The following is a 16,742-nucleotide window of genomic DNA, read 5'->3' as shown; positions in this document are numbered from 1 at the left end:
TTTTTTTATTTATTTGACAGAGATAGAGACAGCCAGTAAGAGAGGGAACACAAGCAGGGGGAGTGGGAGAGGAAGAAGCAGGCTCCCAGCGGAGGAGCCTGATGTGGGGCTCGATCCCAGAACACTGGGATCACGCCCTGAGCCAAAGGCAGACGCTTAACGACTGAGCCACCCATGCGCCCCAGACACACACATTTCTGATCATGCTCACCACTTAGTGCACTCCTCTTTCTACAGAGACAAGGCCAGTATGACCCACCCCCAGGGGCCAGCAGCATTTTGGGACTGGAAGCATCTGGACACATAGCAGAGCTGGGGCCTGCCTGCCAGGGGCACTGGAAGATTGGGGACCCAGCCATGGTTCTGCTGCCCGGCGGGGGACAGGCTCAGTATGTCACTGCCCCAGAAGAGTTCCTCATGCCCATCCCAGCAGGACTGACCCTGTTCCAGGCTGCAGCCATCCCGGAGGCCTGGCTTACCGCCTTCCAGCTGTTACATCTCTTGGGTGAGGAGCCCCCCATGCTCACTCCATACAGTGTGGTTCAGTTACTTCATGACTCAGCCACCTCAAAACCCAGCAGTCCTCTGGGGCAGCTTTGGCCTGGCCACTGAGCCACATCCAACCCCAGCACCTCACCCTAATGTACTACGGGTAGTATCGGGTTCTCATACCGTGTTAGCAATGGCCTAATGTTGAGGCTGAACATCATGGTTAGCAGATGGAAAGCCTGGAAAGCACTGGATAGAAGGCCTGTGCATATCTTCACACTGTAGGCCCACCAGTAGTCCCAGCTGCTCAAAGTCCAGCAGAGATTCTCTTTGTGAGGCCTAGTACAGTAGAAGGGGCCAGTCAACCAACTTTTATTCCTCCTCAGTCCTACTGAAGCCAGCCAAGAGCTGATGGGGGGGGAGCCTAAGAAGATTTGGTCCCTGCTGTCAGGGAGCACAGTAAACGAGGGAAGACAAGGCATGCATAGGAATTAAACAACCACAGATTTCAGAATATGGCCTTGTCTCTACCATAGAAACTCAAGATGGAGGGGGGGGGGTTGCCTGGGTGGCTCAGTCAATTAAGCATCTGCCTTTGGCTCGGTCATGATCCCGGGGTCCTGGGATTGAGCCCCACATTGGGTTCCATGCTCAGCGGGGAGGCTGCTTGTCCCTCTCCCTCTGCCCCGCCCTCCTACTCATGCTCTCTCTCTGTCAGATGAATAAATAAAATCTTAAAAAGAAAGAAAAGAAAAGAAAAGAAAAAGAAAGAAAGAAAGAAAGAAAGAAACTCAAGATAGGAACAGTTAGTGTGGGAACGAGTGGTCAGAGAGGGCTTTCTGAAAGAGGAGGATTGAAGGGTGGGTAAAGTTGAGATGTGACAGAAGGCAGGCCAAGGTGGCTTAAGAGTGTCAAGGTGAAATCGGCTGCTCCACTCAGAGTGAAGGATGATGAATATCATCTGTGAAAGATGACACTGGGACTGGGTTTTAGTGGCCTTGAATGGCACGTTGCCTGGACTTGATGAAAAAGCCAAATGAGAACCACTTTATATTTTGAGGAGAAAGTGACATAATGAAAGCTCCATTTTAGGAAGAGGAGCCTGGTGGTTGTGTGTGGTGCCTGGATCACTGAGACCAGTTGGAGACCAGTTTCAGACTGAAGAGGAATTGGCTTCAGGTGGTGACAGTGGGAACGATAGTTATTCTTACTTACTAAGGTGTATGTCAGAGGTGTGCATCTCAGGATGATGTCATAAGTAAAACATGGATATGGCTGCCAACAACTGTTTCAAAAGGTTGCTTCCCACTTTGACAAAAGGCAGTAAAACAAAAAAGAGCTGTCATTATGTTCTCTTAAGAGAGCAAGAGATGTGGCATTTTGTCATCCAGGGCCAGGTGCATGTGGTCGAATATGCCTGCGCGGGGAATGTGTAGCACTTGCAAAGTAAAGAGAATGGTTCCTGTACTTTGTGCCGTAGGAAACGTTCAGGCTGGAGACTCTGTGCTAATCCATGCAGGGTCAAGTGGCGTGGGTACAGCTGCCATCCAACTGGCCCGGATGGCTGGAGCTATTCCTCTAGTCACAGCTGGCTCCCAGCACAAGCTTCAGATGGCAGAAAAGCTTGGAGCAGCTGCCGGATTCAATTACAAAGAAGAGGATTTTTCTGAAGCAACACTGAAGTTCACTAAAGGTAAACAGTAGCTCCTGCAGCCCAACAGGAATTTCAGAGATGATTCAATCAAATCTTCACCAGCCTGAAGTGTGCCAGTGCTCTGGATCTGGCTTGCCTCTGCTAAATACACAGCAGCTGCCCAGCCAAATTCTAGCACTCTGGTGTTTGATCTCTGGGGACAGGCAGGCAGTGTTCAGGACTAAAATGTTTCCGTGCACATTCTTGTAAGTGACATCATTCACACACATTTTAGAAATCAGATGAGTCACAGAGAGTTGGACTGGAATTATCCAAGTCACTCTGCAATGAGTTAACAGGAGCTTAGTGTGGTCATAGTAGGGTTAGGATGGTAGCTCTCTAAATGGGTGAGCCTCTGTTTTCCAAAGCCAAATCTGTGTATTTTTGGCTCATCCTTTTCCATTTTTCCACATGAGTTAAAAAGGAGACATGAAACGAAAGCTTGTAAAACTACGAATCAGATAACCCAGTGCAGACACTTCATAATTTAGATGTGAACCGCCTGCCCTGTAGACTGGGTGGATCTTCCCTGTTGTGTTCTCATTCATGCCTGATTGCCATTGGGTTCTGTACTGACCTGGGGATCAAGAGAGATACCAGGTCATGATGTTGCCCCATTTCCCTCTTGCTGTGGCTAGGGATCATAAAAGATGAACTATAGCACACATGTATGATAGAGTTTAGCTACCTAAACTCCATCTACAACAATGTTTCTATGAGCAGTGTTTCCAGTTCCAACCTATAGATTTACCACTTGCACCTTTATATATATATACCCATATATTCACTAATATACCATGGAATCTTACTTTGCACAAAGCCTTCTGTGTCTGACAAGCATTACAAATCTGTATTTCATGTGAAAGGTGCTGGAGTCAACCTTATTCTAGACTGCATAGGTGGATCCTTCTGGGAGAAAAACGTCAACTGCCTGGCTCTTGATGGTCACTGGATTCTCTATGGTCTGATGGGAGGAACTGACGTCAGTGGACCTCTATTTTCAAAGCTAATTTTTAAACGAGGAAGTCTGATCACCACTATGCTGAGATCTAGGGACAAAAAGGTGAATGATAAGTAAAAAGAAAACATGTAATTATTACCCACAAAAGTGTGGTGGGTTTACGTAGCTCCAAGAAAGGAAGATCTGACACATCTTACATTAGAGAGCCTATGTAGAAACCTGCCCCCTGCCCATGGGTAAATAAGTAACCATTTTCATAGAACTAATTAAAACTGGTCAATAGAAGTCTCAACATCTTGGGAAGAAGGTAGCTAATCCTTCACATTATTATTTAAACTTTCTAACAAAATGAACAAAGCATTGACAGTATTAGGAAATGTATTTCTAATAGTACCAAGATGTTGTCTTCAAAGACAGAACTCTTTTCAGTGTGGTAAGAAAGGTGAGTAAGGTTAGTTAAGGCTCTACCTTGAACAGATTATGTTACTGAAATCTTCTGTGTGGTACTCTAGCAGGTGCCAGACTGGGGAATGTTTCCCCACCTAGGGTTTCACACCTGTGGGATAACAGCTTAAACATCCCTTTTGAACTGAGCCCATAGAAGTCCTGTCTGTGGCCACCTCCTGCTTTAGCCTTCATGAACAATCCTGTTGTCAGTGCCACTGATATTACAGAACAGGATTCAGTCTTTCTCTGATACGGAGGAGAGGTTATACATTTGGGGGTACACACATACATGCTGGTAGGGAAGGGGTTAGGTACCCCCTGTGTGCCTTTTCAGATGTGTCCACATTTCGAAGAGCGCACAAAGGCTAAGCAGGATGGGGAGAGGCAAGGTAAAGTCTCTGTCTAGACTGATGGTCTCCTTTTCCTCATCTTAAGTACAAGCAACGGCTGGTGGAGGCTTTCACAAAACAAATCCTGCCCCACTTCTCCACGGAGAGCCCCCAACGTCTACTGCCGGTGTTGGACAGAGTCTACCCCGTGACTGCAATCCAGCAGGCCCATGCATACATGGAAAGCAACAAGAACGTGGGCAAAATCGTCCTGGAACTGCCACAATGAAGAAGGCTTTCCCAGGACAAACTGGAGAAAGTCTATGGTACCCAGGAAAGAGATCGGGCCTACTCCAGGCCACCCTGTAACCCACTGGCCCTCCCCTGGCCTCGCCTACTGATCCGTGTAAAGCCGATCTAAGGAAATAAAGAGTAGATTTGAAGGGTGGCCTTCTCACTGTGGCGGCCCCAGACAGTGGACTGAGGCCTCCTGGGCGGGGGTGGAGTGGGAGTCGCGACCGCCGTCACCACAGGGATCACAGGAAAAGGCCCGAACAGTGGGTACTCCACTCGGGCTGCTCTAGGGCCGGGAGTTCCGGGTACGGGAAAAGCCTCTGCACCACACGACGTGCCACAACCCTTTAGGCTCCCCTCTGCGCAACACCCGAGGCCCGGGTCCACCCATCAGCCACCCGCTCCGGCCGTACGCGCCGCACGGAGTCCGGCCCCGCGCCACGCCCCGCCCTCTCCCGCACCTCACCTGGGCGCAGCCTCACCTCCTCCGGCTCTCCTAGGCCCCGCCCCCTCTGGCCAGCATCCTTTGGTCAGGGCCGCCCCGACAGGAACACCGCCCCTTAAGCTCAGGCCCCGCCCTTTCCGGTGCGCAGCTCGTAAAAAGGTCTCGAATCCTCGCCTTTCTTCTTTCGGCCTTTTTTTCGTTTCAGGATCGTTTCGCTCCGGCGTCTTTTCGGAAGGGGATATTACGTCAGCACGTCTCGGCGTGAGACGGCGATAATCCGGGGTGTTGGAAAGCTTCCGGCGGAGGTTGGATGTTGATGTCCTGGAGTTGTGTTGCGGTCCAGTAGAGCGGGCTCCGGAGGCGTCCGGAGGAATTCCAGTGTTTGCTGCAGTAACCATATCAGCCCGCCAAGATGGCGATGCAAGCGGCCAAGAGGGCGAACGTGAGTATCTGGCCTTCTGCAGAAGGGGTGGGGGGAGGACCTCGCTGCTGGACTTTCTTAACGGCGTGGAACTGTGTATTTTGCCCCTCCTCGGTTTCCCAGGCCAGAGTAGCCCAGAATTTACTGTCTTATCGCTGGGAGTTCCATCTTGGCCCCATCCTTACAGATGCGTTTTGAGCCACAGTTCCGCCTCCACCGTTTTGAGAGTTCCCTCGGTCTCTTATTCTGGTGTCAGTCATAGTGTTAGCCCTACAGCGTTTGTTGCTTGATCTTCACCTAGGACCTGGCAACAGGATCTTCGCCCGAAAGTCAGTAGCACAGACAAGTCCCCAGTGAATAACCTAATAGCTCACAGGCAACCAGAGCCTGGGATTCTCCTCAAGTCACGGAGGTTTTTGGATCCTTCATCAATGTCTTAATATGTTTGAGCACCTACTATGTACCAGAATTGCGAGATAGGAAACAATTCAAAAATTAAATTTACTGAAAACTTACTGTGTGCCTGACACTAGTCTACGTATTGGGGATACAACAGTGAATGAAACAAAAAGCCCTTCTGTTTACATTCTAATGTTAGAGAATGGGGTATTATAGAAACCTAAGAAAAACTGAATAAAAAGAGGTAGGTCAGCTGTAGGGCTGAGAGGTATAGGATAATGAAGACAGAAAATTGGACATGGTGAGCTGCAGAATTTTGGTGACCTTGATGATGATCATTTCAGTGGATGAAAACTTGGTTGCAGTGGGATGAAAAGAGGATGGAAGTTAAGAAAATGGAGACAGGGGCGCCTGGGTGGCACAGCAGTTAAGCGTCTGCCTTCGGCTCAGGGCGTGATCCCAGCCTTATGGGATCGAGCCCCACATCAGGCTCCTCTGCTATGAGCCTCCTTCTTCCTTTCCCACTCCCCCTGCTTGTGTTCCCTCTCTCGCTGGCTGTCTCTATCTCTGTCGAATAAATAAATAAAATCTTAAAAAAAAAAAAAAAAGAAAAGAAAATGGAGACAGCTCTTTACACAAGTTTTCATGTAAATAGGGAGTAGAGAGATTGGATGATAGTTGACTTTTTCCTGTTTTAAGATGTGTGATATAAAGTGTATTTGTATGACAGAATGATCTGGTAGAGTGGGAGAAATTGATGATGTGGGAGAAAGATGAGGTAAGTTCAGGAGTGAAGGTTTCGAGTAAATGATAATGGGGGGGTGGATATGGATAAATTTAGATTGGTGGGTTTAGTGACATGAATATAAGTACTTACCATTTGGTCATATATATTTTCTTCAATAAGTAAGAGGCAAGATCAACCCCTGGGATAGGCAGGGAAGAGGTGACAGCCCAACTGAGATGTAAAGGAAGTGGTGGTAAGGTTTGAGGAATGAAGAGAAAGTGTGATACAGTGTTTTACAGAGTTGAGAAAGCAGATTTAGGAGAGAAGTGTGTTATAATTGTAAGTGTTGATTGTCTATTTGAACTCAGTCTGAAATCTTAAATCTAAAACTTCATTGTACTTATTTGTTGACCATTTGTTAATGGTTTGAGGGCAGGGAATAAGTATCAACACTTAGCTTAATGCCTTAAGAAGCTGCCAGTTCAATAGTTGTTGAGCAAATTAATATCCAGTATGTAATTGAATATGTTAATAAGAACATAGGAGTGAACTCTGGTTGGGAGATACATATTTGAGATTCACCAACTTTGGAAACCATGTGTGTGGTTAAGAGATCAAAGAGAGTGTAGAATTAAGGGAGAGTATACAAAGGGTCAAAAAGGAATCTAAAAGTAAAACTGTGGAAGAGCATATTTTAATGGCAAAGAAGAGTGAGAAGAACTAGCCAGAGAGGTAGGAGGAAGCCAAGGAAATTAAGTGTCAAGAATACTCAACAATGTCAGAAGCCTCAGAAGTTAGGTGTGATGAAAATTGAACACTGCAATTAAAAGGTCTTAATGCCAGGTTGCCTGGGTGGCTCCAACGGTTAAGCGCCCCACTCTTGGTTTCGGCTCAGGTCTTCATCTTGGGTTTGTGGGATCCAGCTCCATGTTGGGCTCCGTGCTCAGCGCGGAGTCTACTTGAGATTCTCTCCTTCTGCCCCTCCCCACCGCTTTTATAAGGTTTGTTAAATCTTTGTATACGATTTTTTTTTAAAAATGTCTTAGCATAAAAGTATTTTCATCAGTGCTGGGGTGGAAGCTGGGTTGTGGTAGGTTAGTGAGTGTCAGTGAACTAAAGATTATGAGGTGAGTATAGACTATCTTTCCAGATGCTTGACTGAAAGAAAAGAAAAAAGCAAAATAGGATAGTAAGTAGAGAGCTGATAAATTCAGGGAAGGCAGAAACCTTGTTTTTTTCCTTCACTGTGTAATCCTAATACCTAGCCTGATGGGTGCATAGAGAAGGTGCTCATTGAATATTTTGGAAAGAAGGAAGAAGGATATAAATGACTATTTTGTTTTGCATGACAATTGCCAGGATATCAGCAGCTGCTCACCTAAGGAATAGAAGCCAGTGATGAAGGAAAGACTGTAAATTCAAAAGAGAGAAGATAATCGTTGATATAACAGTTTCTTGAAAAGACCACATAAGAGTCATCAATGGGAGTTTTATTGTCTAGGAAACAGGAACAGTTCCCTTCATTCCCATATATGTCTGAGGCATTGAGGACTTTTAAATGAGATTGGAAATCCTTGTTTAACTGCAGTGACTGGAAGCCTGGGTTTTATAGTAGCCCCTTACTAGTTCCTACTAATACTCGTCCCTAAAACTAGTGCCCAGTTGTTTTTCTGAAAAGCATGCCATTTTCAGGAATATCAGATTATAATTTTTTAAAAAATAATTCTTATTCTTGACTGTTATGTGGGGTTTTTTTGTTTGTTTTTACTGTGAGGATTTATTATGAGAAATTATTTTTAGGTGGGGGCACTCCTGCCTCTGATTACAATAATAGTACATATTTCTCATTTTAGATTCGCCTTCCACCTGAAGTAAATCGGATTTTATATATAAGAAATTTGCCATACAAAATCACAGCTGAAGAAATGTATGATATATTTGGGAAATACGGACCTATTCGTCAAATCCGAGTGTGAGTCTTACTGAGACTTTTGAAATGTTTTTTCAAGAAAATGATTGTATAATCTCAGAATTATAGCTGACAGCAAGGCCTAACCAAGAGCCTAGAGACTAAATGGATTGAAATCTGGGAGATGAGATTTTTTTGTATGGAAAAAAATGAGACCTTCCTGATCTAGCTCGGTGAGAGCCAAGAATAGTAGTTGTGAAATTAGAGGAAGCATGAAGTAGTAATGAATGGTTTGAGGGGAATGGGTGGGAAAAGAAAGAAGCAACATTTATTGCGTAACTATTATTTGTAAAATCAGATATGATACTTTGTTTTTTATATGCATTAACTCAAATTTTCTCTCCTGTCTACTTTACTGACTCTGGAATTTCTGAATAAATTGAGTAAGGAGGTATACAAGTAACTGAGAAAAATGATTTTTTTTCCCAACTACAACTTTCTATTGAAGATTTATTTTTTATTATTTTTTCTACTGAAGATTTAAAAGTATATGGGAGAATAATTGCAACATGAGTTCAGGTTTTAATTAAATCTAAAAATTGGGGTTCATATATTTAGATATTTATTGAACATCTACAAAATGCCATTTGTTGTAATAGGTGCTTCTATTTATATCACCAACACTACAGCCCTGTGTGGAGGTGATAATTGTCTGTTTTGTTTTGTTTAAAGATTTATTTATTTGAGAGAGAGCACGAGCGAGCATGGGAACAGGGAGGGGTAAGGGGAGAGAGAGAGAATCCCAAGCAGACTCCTTGCTGAGCACAAGCACTCCCAACGCAGGGCTCAGTCCCAAGACCCTGAGACCATGACCTGAGCTGAAACCAAAGGTCAGACAACTGACTGAGCCACCCAGGCACCCCGATAATTGTCTGTTTAACAGGTGAGACTACCAAGGCCCAGGGAGTACAAGTACTTTTCTAGCTTCACACAGCTATTTAGTGATAAAATCTCTGGTTCTAAGTTGAATATTTACACTACACAGATCCATAGCTAGTGAGACTCTAATTAGAATAAATGGGCCACTTACCTCAGAGTTCATCTGGGAAAAAAAATTTTTTAAGTTTATTACTATGATTATTATTATTTTTTTAAATAATAACCTAACACAGGGGCTCAAACTCACAAGGCACACACTTCTACTGAGCCAGCCAGCACCCCTGAATATCTCTTTCTTAATAAATTTTCTTTTGTGACCTGAGAGCTTCTTCTTGGCTTTTAGAATTCTGTGAGATCTTGAGAGATTCTCCGTTTAAATCATCACTTTCCCTTCAGAAAGTAAACCGAGTGCTAGCAATACATCATCATTGGTACTCAAGTGGGGATGGAAATGAAGTGTTACAGACCAGCCATCCTCTTTAGGAAGTCTCAGTCCTTCTGAGTATTTGATAAAGGCTTTGGACCCTTTTCACAGAACAATACACAAAACATTTTGCATATGATTTCAGTGGGTACACGAAACCTAGGTTAAGAAACCCTGTTCTAAACATAGAAGAATAGTATATAGAGGTCCCCTGACTTGGATAGCAGAAGATAAGATTCTGCTTCAGGCCCTGCAACCCTAGACAAGTTGTCCAACTTTTTGGTTTTCTGTTCCCTCACATGTAAGATAATCTAGATAGACTGTGCCTTTCAGCTTTTAACATGGAGGCAGCAGGATAAATTTATTGAATTGGATGTAAGACCTAAGTTCAAATACTAGCTGGACGTCTTCTAGTCATATATTAACTGGGCAAAATATTTAATCCCTCTGAGCTTCAATTATTTATAAAACACAGTCTTCCTAACCTGTCTTAAAAGAATTTGAGTAAGGATCAAACTAGATCATACCTGTGAAAGCGCTTTGTCATGAAGTATTTCCTTCCCAGTGTGCATGAACCACGCCTCTGTGCTCCCACAGCACCTTCTGTGAACATCTTTTAACACATGATTTTGCTGTTGTCTGTATACTTGTCTCTCTTGCCAGCCTGTGAGCTCCTCCAGGACAGGTATTATATGTTCTTTTCATTTTGGGATGATAGCTTTTGTGCCTGATACATGTTAAACACCCCCTGTATATAAGTAAATGAATAATACAGAAAATGGTTGTGATTGACTTCTGAAAGTGTTATAAAATTTATTGATAGTACACAAGGAAGAGATGCTTACATCAGTGAAGTTAGTGTTTCAGAGAGCCCAGGTAGATAATCAAGCAGTGGCATCTTTAGAAGGGTGCATAGTAGCTCAGGACCTTTGTAGTCTGGTCCCTCCATTTGGAATGGTTTTCACCTGGCTCATCTCCTATCTGGCTCCTCATTCTTCAGGTCTCCACTTCAGCGTCACCTTTTCAAAGAGGTTTAGTTTATCCTGACCACCCTAGCATTAAGTCATCCTTGTCCTCCCAGTAATCTCTGTCACAGCTGTCTACTTCCTTTATAATATTTCTCATCTGTATTTATCTATCTTTCTCCCACTTGGGTAAAGTTCCTTGGAGAGAACATGTTTGTCTTTTTCACTATTCTGTTTCCAGTGCCTGTCATACAGAAAGAACACAATATATATTTGTTGAATAAATTCATAAAAGCAGGAATTTGGGTCCAAATTATAGATTGAGAAACACTTTTTTGTTCCCTAGCTGTGATCATGCTTTATCACATATTTGGCACCTAGAACCAGGGTGACCAACCTTCCCAGTTGGCCCAGGACCAAGGGGTTTTCTGGGACATGAACTTTCAGTGCTAAATCCTGGACAGTCTTGGGCAAACTGGGATGAGTGGTCACCCTTCCTGGCAGACAGTGCTTTGAACTTTTTAAAGCCCTTTCATATCTTTTACCTCTTGATTACTAAAACACGGAAGGCGTCAGGCATGTGAGAGATCCTGATATGGCTGTTAGACATATGAAGCCGCTGAAGCTGAGCGAGGTTAATGCACATGATTAGGTTTTCTTATTCCTACTCTGGGGTTTACCACCAATCAAGAAAATAATGTTGGCTCAGTGCCTACCATACAGTAGGTACCGGTTACATACTTCCAGAAATTGAAGGTACAATACGGTTAAGATACTAGATTGATAGTTAGCAGCTAGCACACTTGGAGATGAGAATCTTTAAAATGGGGTTGGTACCCATCCCTGTTCTAGTTGCTAAGAAGATGTAAGAGGAAGAGATACTTTTGTTTTGATTTTTTTTTTTTTAGGCTTCCAGGAGAAAGAGAATTGGTGGGAGAGAGTAGATCTCCACTTTTCATATGTTTTTTAGCACTTGTGTGCATGGTGCTGTGAGAAAAAAATGAAATATAAGACCTTTCTTGCCCAGTTAATAAGAACTAAAATATTAAGTTCTTTATGTTTTTATTCCAAAGGAGAAATAGGTAGGCTTTTTGGCAAAATCTCTGGGGCAGTGTTTTTTTCTTTGGGTAATCCCCAACTTTCAAAGCTAATGCATTATTTTTTTTTAATTACAAAAAATTTTTTTTAAGCTAATCCATTCTTGAAAATTAAGTCAAAAGTCCAAGAGTTGGGGTGTCAAGCTGGCTCGGCAGGAAGAGCACTCAATTCTCTTTTTTTCTTTTTTTTTTTTTAAGATTTTATTTATTTGAGAGAAAGTGAGAGAACAAGAGAGAAAGCACAAGAGGGGGGAAGGGCAGAGGGAGAGGAAGAAGGAGACTCCCCACTGAGCAGGGAACCCGACTCGACTTGGGGCTCCATCCCAGGACCCTGGGATCATGACCCGAGCCAAAGGCAGACGCTTCACAGATTGAGCTACCCAGGCACCCGAGCACACAATTCTTGATCGTGGGGTCTGAGCTCCATGTTGGGTGTAGAGATTACTTAAATAAATAAATAAACTTAAAGAAAAAAATGTCCAAAAGTTGTTAGACTGTTCCCAGACAGTAAGGAATATTATAAAGTCCCTCATTGGGCCCATTCAGCCTGACAGCTTGTAAGCATTCAAGGACACTGGCACTCTGACCACGCCAGCACCCCGTACCTCTCCCATTCCCATTTACAGGAAGCATAAGCTCTGACCAGGGCCCAACGTTGTAGTCTTGTCCTGGATCAAATTTTAACAGGTACCTCCCCTTCCCATGGCCTGCTACCTTTGCTTGACCCTATGTGGGGACTATGACAGATGGAGAGGCAGTCCACGGTCTTAAACCTTATTCCACAGTTGGCACTGGGTGGCTAGAACACAGATGGAGGGGTCCATCTTTATCACACTGGGAGCATAAGCTGAGTGGGACCTGTGCCCACTGCCCCCACTGACAAGCACATGGCCATCTGCTGCCTGCAGTTTGTTGCTCTTCACACTTCCCTACCTCCCTGAGGAAGGAAGCTGGTGAGGTGAAGAGAAGAGGTGGCAAGGAAAACCTACACAAGAAGCAGCTCCATATCCTCCATCGAAGTCCAGCTTCCACTTCTATCCACCTTCCAGCACTCTCCCTGGCTGGCAGATGACCCCACCCACAAGGCAGATCACTCCCTCCCACCTGCCTTGGCCAAAGCTGGACCCTTCTCCCAAGCCAAACAGGGCTGTGTAATGCATGGGAGTGCATATATTATTAAAAATGAGTGTATGAAAAGTTTAGAGTTGACCGTACCACGTCTTAGAAAAGCAATGAATCTTCTAAGTGGGAGAAACCACATTAACTCTTTACATCCTTTCCTGGCCATAAAGGATAATGGTTGGCTGTTTTCCTAGACATCATTTATAATTTTGCCATCTTCTTCATAGGGCTTCCACCCCACCCCCGTCTACAGACACAGGTTTTATTTTTATGGATTTGATAAACCTTAGTAAAATACTGCTCAAAAACATTTGTTTCCTGCATTGATGGAGACTGTATTGTCTTTAACTGAAACTAAAATTAGAGTTAGGGAGGGGTGCCTGGCTGGCTCAGTTAGTGGAGCTCATGACTGTCGATCTTGGGGTTTTGAGTTCTAGCCCCATGTTGGGTGTAGAGATTGCTTAAAACAAAGTTAGAGTGAGGGAGAAAATTAAAATCTTTAGAAACAAGAGACTAGTTACCAGGTAATAATGTGATAAATAATTTAAGTATTGGTTCTGTTGCATAAATGTGCAGTAGGAAAAACCTCATTCTAGACATTGCTGACTGATAGGAGCCATCACTCCCAAATACTGTACTTTCCAGCTTAAGACTGAGAATTGGGGGTGCCTGGATGGCTCAGTCAGTTAAGTGTCTGCCTTCGGCTCAGGTCATGATCTCCAGGTCCTAGGATTGAGGCCCAGTTGGTCTTCCTGCTCATTGCGGAGTCTGCTTCTCCCTCTCTCTCTTCCCCCCGTGCATGTGTCCCCCCCTCCCCGTTACACATGCGTGCACGTGGCTGTCTCTCAAATACAATCTTCGAAGGAAATAAAAAAGACTGAGAATGAGTTCTTAGTGTGAGAAATAGGAAAGACTAGAACAGTAAACATGAAGACTGGGACAAAGTTTCAAGCTAGTTCTTTGCTGCTAGTGCTTTGGTAGCTGTAGTAGGAGTCCTGACAGCAAGTTTAACCTGCAGCTCTTTTACTTAAAAAAGAAAACAAAAATTAACCTTAATTCAAGAAACAGTAGGCTTATCCAGCATACCTATCCATAATGCTTATTTCCTCTAACAGTGTTCAGGTTGATCTCAAAATACTTGAACTCCAGCTATGTCTTTAATCTTTTGTGGTTAGTGGTTTAAAAGACAGTTCTGGGGGCGCCTGGGTGGCACAGCGGTTGAGCGTCTGCCTTTGGCTCAGGGCGTGATCCCGGCGTTGTGAGATCGAGCCCCACATCAGGCTCCTCCGCTATGAGCCTGCTTCTTCCTCTCCCACTCCCCCTGCTTGTGTTCCCTCTCTCGCTGGCTGTCTCTGTCTCTGTCGAATAAAAAAAAAAAAAAAATCTTAAAAAAAAAAAAAGACAGTTCTGTTATTCAACTATCAGTGCTCGGGTAAATGTGTATTTTTTTCCACAGTATTTATTGTTTATTTATAAAGAGAAACTATTCCATAGCTCAACAATCCTGTTTCATAGTTCAGGAATACAGGTCAGTGACAAATTTCCATGGAACTCAACCCAAAGAAATTCTTTACATTCCAAAATCACTTTGCACTCTGAAAGATACCAGCCTTTTTCATCTCCTCAAAATCTCTTATGGAATCATAATTTCTGTAGAAATCTGCATATCCTTCTTTCTTGGTTTGGCCACAGCAAACTTCTAAAAAGCTGCAACCCCAGGGAATGCTCCAACAATATGAAATTGCAGATGCTTGGCCAGAAGGCCTCCCATCTGAGGTTTCGTCAAAGTCTGGAAGTCATGGTAGTTACTCTCCTTAACATCTGACCTCAAACCCAGCGTCTTTCCTAACTCAGGTAAATGTGTATTTTAATTAAGTCTGATTTCACTCTGCAGGGGGAACACACCCGAAACTAGAGGAACAGCTTATGTGGTCTATGAAGACATCTTTGACGCCAAGAATGCGTGTGATCACCTTTCTGGATTCAATGTTTGTAACAGATACCTGGTGGTTTTGTACTATAATGCTAACAGGGTAAGTATTAGCCACAGTCCTCAGTGCATGGGGAGCCCATGTTAAGTAGTGTACCATGAGGGGAAGAGTATACTGTGAGTTCCTATCTCGCTAGTGCTGTTAGTGAAATTTCATTTGACTACAGATCAGTAACTTAACTTTGGTGCTTATCACATTTCAGGCATTTCAGAAGATGGACACAAAAAAGAAGGAGGAGCAGTTGAAGCTTCTCAAGGAGAAATATGGCATCAACACAGATCCACCAAAATAAACGTTTTCTGCATTTTCATTTTAGACTAAAACCCACCATCACCCTTTTCTTATTTTTAATTAATGCTGAATGTTGTAATTTCTTATTCGAGATTCAAAAGGACTTGCTTGAAACTTTGATACATGTTAGAATATGTTATATGAATAAATAAACTTGTAACTTTTTGTAAAACACGTCAGTGTTTTCTCTTAAACTTTCCCTTCTTATTTGATACCAGAAAACAAATCAGCAGTTGAACTGTATCAAGAATTGTTTGGTGGTAGGTGGTCACAGAGACCAAGCTTCTTAAGAGCAGGGAGCTTTTTGTATTCTTAATGCCTCTGATGTCCAGTCCAGTGCTTAGCCATCAAGGGAAATTTTTAGAGTGCTGTCATTTATTGCATGTTAACAACTCACTGAAGGTAGGAAACTCCATTTTACAGAGATGTGTTGGTTGAATGAATAAAATGTTTACATAAAAAGTTGCTGTAACGTCAACCAGTATTAACCATACCAGTACATTTGAATAATACTTGCCTTACAGTTAACAAAATACCTTTGTCAATATGGGTACCCCATCCTTAAAACAGAAGTCAGTTCTAGAAGTGGCCATTCAGATGACAGCACATTGTTAGAAATTTGAGAGCATGCTTCTTGGGTAGTGGTGTTGGTTGTTACATGTCTAAGATTGTATTATGCAGTCTTTTCCTTTAGTTAATAAGTGTCCGTGAATATCTTAGACCTTAGTTCATAGTATATCTTTGCTATAAATAGAATATTTAAGCTTATTCTTATAATCATATGCTCCCATGGAATGGAAATAGTATGGTTATTACCACATTTCATCATAGCTTGGCAGCTTGGAGGAGATAGCTATAATTTTCTTTTTATAGTTTAGTCATGGGCCAAATGGAAAAACATGGACCAATTGTTTTGTATATAACTATAACCCAAAATCAATTTGAAGACTACAAGCACTGGATCATTTAAATGGACAAAAAGCATCTATTCTACTTTTAAATGCATTTAGCTTTGATATCTATGCTTACTTTAAGATAATATGCTCTTTTATACTTCTGGTACTGTCTTCTCAAAGCCTACTATTGAAAATGAAGAAATTATTCCTATTAATTATGTCAGTACTTTTTGAAAGCACTGTAAAAGACTAGAAAGAACCATTTCTAAGAAGGGCAGGGAGATAACAAAGGAGCCATAGCTTTAATTTTCTTCTGAATGCTTTTATGGATTCCTTACTAATTTGTGTAATGCATGGTGTGCCTTTAGGTATTTACCAATGTAAAAATAATTTTTTTTAAAGATTTTATTTATTTATTTGACAGAGATAGAGACAGCCAGCGAGAGAGGGAACACGAGCAGGGGGAGTGGGAGAGGAAGAAGCAGGCTCATAGTGGAGGAGCCCGATGTGGGGCTCGATCCCATAACGTCGGTATCACGCCCTGAGCCGAAGGCAGACGCTCAACCGTTGTGCCACCCAGGCGCCCCCTAAAAATAATTTTCTAAAAGACTTTTTTTGTAAGGGGAAAACAGACTTCGAGTGTGCTTTGTCTAAGTGGCAGACTGGCTTGCTCTAGTGGAGTTTTAAGTTAATAACAAGGGGAAATTCCTTCTATTGACAATTATGGCCAGTCCCGTCGTTTGGATTAGTATATCTGTTAGCTGAGTTTCATGACCTAAGGCTAAGAGTTTTAAAATTCCAGTCGTCCAGGGCACCTGGGTGGCACAGTTGGCTGAGCGTCAGCTCTTGGTTTCAACTCAGGTCATGATCTCAACGTCGTGAGATTGAGCTCCATGTTGGGCT

The 16,742-nt window shown here is 43.1% G+C and overlaps 3 protein-coding genes across 4 annotated transcripts in view; 2 read left to right on the top strand and 1 right to left on the bottom strand.

Annotated features, from left to right (window-relative positions):
• The window catches only part of LOC103671690 (quinone oxidoreductase PIG3), a 6,735-nt gene extending 2,373 nt beyond the window's left edge, over positions 1–4,362 (top strand). Inside the window, exons 3-6 of one of the 2 annotated variants that reach the window (XM_008700377.2) lie at positions 238–505; positions 1,970–2,182; positions 3,049–3,245; positions 4,026–4,362. In XM_008700377.2, the coding sequence (XP_008698599.1) occupies positions 238–505; positions 1,970–2,182; positions 3,049–3,245; positions 4,026–4,208 (861 nt within the window). In that variant the 3' untranslated portion in view covers positions 4,209–4,362. The remainder of the gene's footprint in view (positions 1–237; positions 506–1,969; positions 2,183–3,048; positions 3,246–4,025) is intronic. The other variant, XM_008700378.2, reaches the window with a different exon arrangement.
• The window catches only part of FAM228B (family with sequence similarity 228 member B), a 65,021-nt gene extending 60,249 nt beyond the window's left edge, over positions 1–4,772 (bottom strand). The window contains 1 exon segment of the mRNA XM_040622952.1: positions 4,680–4,772. The gene's annotated coding sequence lies outside the window, so the exon portion shown is untranslated.
• Positions 4,773–4,897: 125 nt separating this feature from the next.
• On the top strand, positions 4,898–15,117 carry SF3B6 (splicing factor 3b subunit 6). Its single transcript, XM_008700379.2, has 4 exons — positions 4,898–5,100; positions 8,059–8,177; positions 14,556–14,694; positions 14,855–15,117. Exons 1-4 carry the CDS (start codon positions 5,071–5,073, stop codon positions 14,942–14,944), a joined length of 378 nt encoding a protein of 125 aa, XP_008698601.1. The 5' UTR covers positions 4,898–5,070; the 3' UTR covers positions 14,945–15,117.
• Positions 15,118–16,742: the final 1,625 nt, after the last annotated feature.

The sequence above is a fragment of the Ursus maritimus genome, unplaced genomic scaffold (assembly GCF_017311325.1).
Source record: "Ursus maritimus isolate PB19 unplaced genomic scaffold, ASM1731132v1 scaffold_6, whole genome shotgun sequence".
Taxonomy (NCBI): Eukaryota; Metazoa; Chordata; class Mammalia; order Carnivora; family Ursidae; genus Ursus; species Ursus maritimus.
Note: the sequence above shows the minus strand (reverse complement) of the source record. Positions and strands in the feature narration are given on the sequence as shown.

Excerpts from the sequence above, each read along its gene's own strand:
- SF3B6 (XM_008700379.2), top strand. The coding sequence starts at position 5,071 with ATGGCGATGCAAGCGGCCAAGAGGGCGAAC. Across the intron at positions 8,178-14,555 it reads CCTATTCGTCAAATCCGAGT|GGGGAACACACCCGAAACTA; the intron begins GTGAGTCTTACT and ends TTCACTCTGCAG. Across the intron at positions 14,695-14,854 it reads TGTACTATAATGCTAACAGG|GCATTTCAGAAGATGGACAC; the intron begins GTAAGTATTAGC and ends ATCACATTTCAG.